The sequence below is a fragment of the Sinocyclocheilus anshuiensis genome, unplaced genomic scaffold, assembly GCF_001515605.1.
Source record: "Sinocyclocheilus anshuiensis isolate Anshui unplaced genomic scaffold, SAMN03320099.WGS_v1.1 scaffold726, whole genome shotgun sequence".
Taxonomy (NCBI): domain Eukaryota; kingdom Metazoa; phylum Chordata; class Actinopteri; order Cypriniformes; family Cyprinidae; genus Sinocyclocheilus; species Sinocyclocheilus anshuiensis.
In genome coordinates this window covers 492024-496568 of record NW_015542365.1, presented here as the reverse complement: position 1 = coordinate 496568, position 4545 = coordinate 492024, and the positions used below count along the sequence as shown (strand labels likewise).

At 39.3% G+C, this 4545-nt stretch overlaps 1 protein-coding gene across 1 annotated transcript in view; it reads left to right on the top strand.

The window, feature by feature from the left end:
- aco2 (aconitase 2, mitochondrial) overlaps positions 1–4545 on the top strand; it is a 17078-nt gene that overhangs the window by 8717 nt on the left and 3816 nt on the right. Inside the window, exons 7-16 of the mRNA XM_016490957.1 lie at positions 1491–1595; positions 1686–1777; positions 1883–1988; positions 2103–2260; positions 2383–2456; positions 3028–3139; positions 3268–3546; positions 3618–3809; positions 3920–4052; positions 4140–4261. Coding sequence (XP_016346443.1) covers positions 1491–1595; positions 1686–1777; positions 1883–1988; positions 2103–2260; positions 2383–2456; positions 3028–3139; positions 3268–3546; positions 3618–3809; positions 3920–4052; positions 4140–4261 — 1373 coding nt within the window. The remainder of the gene's footprint in view (positions 1–1490; positions 1596–1685; positions 1778–1882; positions 1989–2102; positions 2261–2382; positions 2457–3027; positions 3140–3267; positions 3547–3617; positions 3810–3919; positions 4053–4139; positions 4262–4545) is intronic.

Here is a 4545-nt window from a genome sequence, read left to right as displayed (position 1 = left end):
GGAGCTGATGGAGCTGATGGCAGGGGGCGGGGGATATTTGTGGCAGTCAATGTGGATATTGTGGATGAGTTCGGAACTTTCATCATCACGTTCTATTAGTTCTGAAAGGGACCCCTTTCAAACAGTGTTGCGTTCCGAACGTTGTTTAAGTGACATACACCGGTATTGCGGTATTTTATAAATTCATATCATAACAAAAATAAACACCGGTATTCGGTATGAACCGGTATACCGCCAAGCACTATTTTCAGTTACAATAATTAATACTAAAATTCGACATTAGTAACTTACTTTTCACAGCATCAGACGCGCGCGCGCTCACAAGATCTCCCGGTTCTTACTTGTGAATTCAGTTCACTGGAGACTCGCACTAAACGGGTTATTTGAATCAGAGAGTTGTCGACTAGAGAACAGCTGCAGTCGGATCATTCCAATTCGTGAATGAATCGTTTGGTGCGATTTGCGAGCTGATTTAACGGGTTAATTGAAAAGAATCAGTTCGTTCATGAATCAGACACCGCTTCTGCGTCTCGGAGCACATGATATATTATAAGGAGTAACGATAAGTTTTATGAAATGTAGTGAAGTAAAAAGTACAATCTTATGCTTTGGAATGTAGTAAAGTAAAAGTTACCCAAAAAAAAAAACTACTCCAGTATAGTACAGATACTTGCAAAATGTACTTAAGTACAGCAACGAAGTAAAACTACTCCGTAGCTGCTACTGGCCATTTTGAGCTATTTTGGGATTGAACTTTCCTCCTTTATTTTGGTTAGATTAAATGCTAGCAGTACTTGTGACTTTAAACTGAAGGTTTACATAATGAAAGGTCTAAATGCATAATTATAGTGCAACAGGACATGCAATTAGAAATTTAGCTTTAGTTACGGTATTCAAAGAAGGTCTTAATGAATGGGAAGTGTTCAGACGTTATTGTCCAGATGGAATTATATTTCTTAGAGGATGGTAGTTGGCTGACAAACAGTACATCATTTGCTTTGTAATTTTTACAGAGGTTGAGTAAGGAGAAACAGCCATGCTGAATACAGATGGGGTTGAAATCACTTGTAAATCTGTGAAACTCACATGTACAAAGTCCAATTTGAGTGTTTATAGTTTCCCTAATGTGCTGCCCTGTACACTACATGACTGAAATTCTTGAATTGCTGTTCTGTTAACACTTCACAACTGTTGTCAGCGATGTCAGTTCCAGTCAAAACACATTTCACTATACAGGACATGGATAGTTGACAGGTTTAGATATTTAACCTGCTAAATATCTCTCGGGCATTGCCACTTCTTTCAGATCACATGTCTTAGATAATGCAAACATAGCGATCATCACTTATGTGAAAAACTCACCAGTTTGGCTTCAATTTTGAGTCAGCAAGTGGAAAATCAGGGCTAAAATTGTGTGTGGGCAAGGCAACATGGATGTGTTATGTCAGTCATTGTAAAAAAATGAAAATGTTTTTGGGTTTTCTAATAAGGAATGGCCACCATCTGTAATATGGGTGCTGAAATTGGAGCTACAACTTCTGTATTCCCTTACAACCACCGAATGAGGACATACTTGGAGAAGACAGGTCGTGAAGGTAAGCAGCAGAGAAAGACTCCTATTGATAGATAATTTAGCTCACTGCTGAAAAAAAAGTTTGGCCTCTCTTTCCATTTATCCTTCACAGAAATTGCTGCTCAAGCAAATGAGAACCAAGATCTGCTGGTACCTGACTCGGGTTGTCATTATGACCAGATAATTGAGATTAATCTAAGTGAGGTAAGAGCAGGTCAATTAGGGTAAGTTAGCTGAATGCGTCTTACAGTTACAATAAAGTGTCAATGATTAATACACTCCAGCATGTTTTATAATACTCCCTTACAGCTGAAGCCTCACATCAATGGCCCATTTACTCCTGACCTGGCCCACCCTGTTTCAGACATCGGCTCTGTTGCTGAGAAGAATGGCTGGCCCCTGGACGTTAAAGTTGGTCAGTGATTTAGCGTCCACTTCATTTTAATGGTCATTTCTAGACTTTTTATGGTCATTATTCACTAAAATGGCTCCCTTTCATTAATATACTCCCTTTACCTGAACATTACAGGTCTGATTGGAAGCTGTACCAACTCCAGTTATGAGGACATGGGCAGAGCTGCCTCCTTAGCCAAACAAGCACTTGACAAAGGACTCAAATGCAAAGCCCAGTTCACAGTCACCCCTGGGTCTGAGCAGATTCGTGCCACAATTGAGCGAGATGGCTATGTAAGTCTTGAGTTGGAGAGCCCTGGGATTTTATTATTCAGGATAGTTTCATTGACGGTGTGTAGATCCAAATTACTTGATTGTTCTGCATTGAACAATTGAATGTGTTTCTTTACCTGCAGGCTAAAATGTTGAGGGATGTCGGTGGAGTTGTCCTGGCTAATGCCTGTGGACCCTGCATCGGTCAGTGGGACAGGTAAAGTATTGGTCATTGTAGAAACCGTGATGCATTCATTTTTTTTCAAGATTCTTTGATGCTTTTGATTCTGTGCTTATAAAGTTCAAAAGTACAGCATTTATTTGAAATATTTTTTTGTACATTATAAATATCTGTAGTGTCACTTTTATTAATCAAGAATACATAAAATTGATCAAAACTATTCATTTCTTTTTAAAAAAGACTTACATACCCCAAGTTTATTTTTTTTGTAAATATGAAATGCTTAACAATGTAATTTGTAAGGAAACGTGCTGTCAGAAATGTACTGAAATGTGCAACTGACTGTACATTTTTCCAGTCAATACAGGGGTACTTGCTAAAATAAATGGGTATAAAATTGTATTATGTGAAGAGAGAGATGGTGCTCAGTCACACGAGAGATGTAAAACTAATAAAATTAGAGGCCTGGGACAACAGTCATACATTTATACAAAACTATTTGACCTCAATTCCATGATTGACCAATCAGAATCAAGTAGTTTAAAGAACTGTGTAATAAGGCTATGTAATAGAGCCATATCATAAACCAATCAAATCTTTGTTGCAGACGTGATGTTAAGAAGGGAGAAAAGAACACAATTGTTACATCATTCAACAGAAACTTTACAGCCAGAAACGACGCTAACCCTGCCACTCATGCTTTTGTCACTTCCCCAGAGGTACTTGCAGTTGATCTGTTTTTAAATGTGCCACACTCTTTGAATGTTAAGAAAATCCCTAAATCCCTTTTTGCTCTCTTGCAAATGTATTTATTCTCTCCTCCTTTATATCATTTGTTGTCTTGTAGATTGTCACAGCACTTGCCATCGCAGGCACACTGAAGTTCAACCCTGAGACTGACTTCCTCACAGCCCCCAACGGAGAAAAGTTTAAACTGTTGCCGCCCACAGGAGATGAGCTTCCTGCCCGTGATTTTGACCCAGGTCAGGACACCTACCAGCAGCCACCAGCTGATGGGTCTGGCCTGAGAGTAGATGTCAACCCTCAGAGCAACCGTCTGCAGCTGCTTGAGCCTTTTGACAGATGGAATGGAAAAGACCTTGAGGACCTCCAAGTGCTCATCAAGGTAAGTTTTAGTCATGGATGTTTAAATTTTGGTTTTTAGTATACCTCTGAATAATGTAACTCTATTGTCAGGTGAAAGGAAAGTGCACCACCGACCACATCAGCGCTGCCGGACCTTGGCTGAAGTTCCGTGGCCACCTTGATAATATTTCCAATAACCTGCTCATTGGTGCAGTTAATACTGAGAATGATGCTGTCAATAAAATTCGCAACTATCTGACTGGAGAGTTTGGTGGTGTCCCTGATGTTGCCCGCTATTACAAAGTAAGAGCTAGCTCTTTCTGTTTTTTATTTTTGTGCACTGTATCAATATGTTTTCTGCCTACTGAAAGCATTTGTATTCATACCGGTTTCCTTTAATATCCCACTTGCAGAAGCACAATGTTTCATGGGTAGTTGTGGGAGATGAGAACTATGGTGAGGGTTCCAGCAGAGAGCACGCTGCTCTGGAGCCCAGACATTTAGGAGGGAGGGCCATTATTGTGAAGAGCTTTGCAAGAATCCATGGTGAGTGTGAAATATCCCCCCCGCCCAACTTAAAGCTAAGTGTCATTAAGCAGGTGATTTTAATTCATCTGTCTTGTCTGTCAACAGAAACTAACTTGAAGAAACAGGGCCTGCTGCCCCTCACCTTCTCCAACCCTGCTGATTATGACAAAATCTGCCCAGATGATAAAATCTCCATTGTAGGGCTTAAGAGCTTTGCCCCTGGAAAGGTAAGAGCTATTGTTAAATCAGAATCAGAAGAGCATAACACAGTAGGGATGTAATATAAAACTAATATAAAAAAAAAAAATCATGATTCTAGTTTAGTAGTCTAGTGTAGTTTGAGTAATATATATGTGATCCTGGACCACAAAACCAGTCTTAAGTCGCTTGGGTATATTTGTAGCAATAGCCAAAAATACATTGTATGGGTCAAAATTATTGATTTTTCTTTTATGCCAAAAATCATTAGGATATTAAGTAAAGATCATGTTCCATGAAGATATTTTGTAAC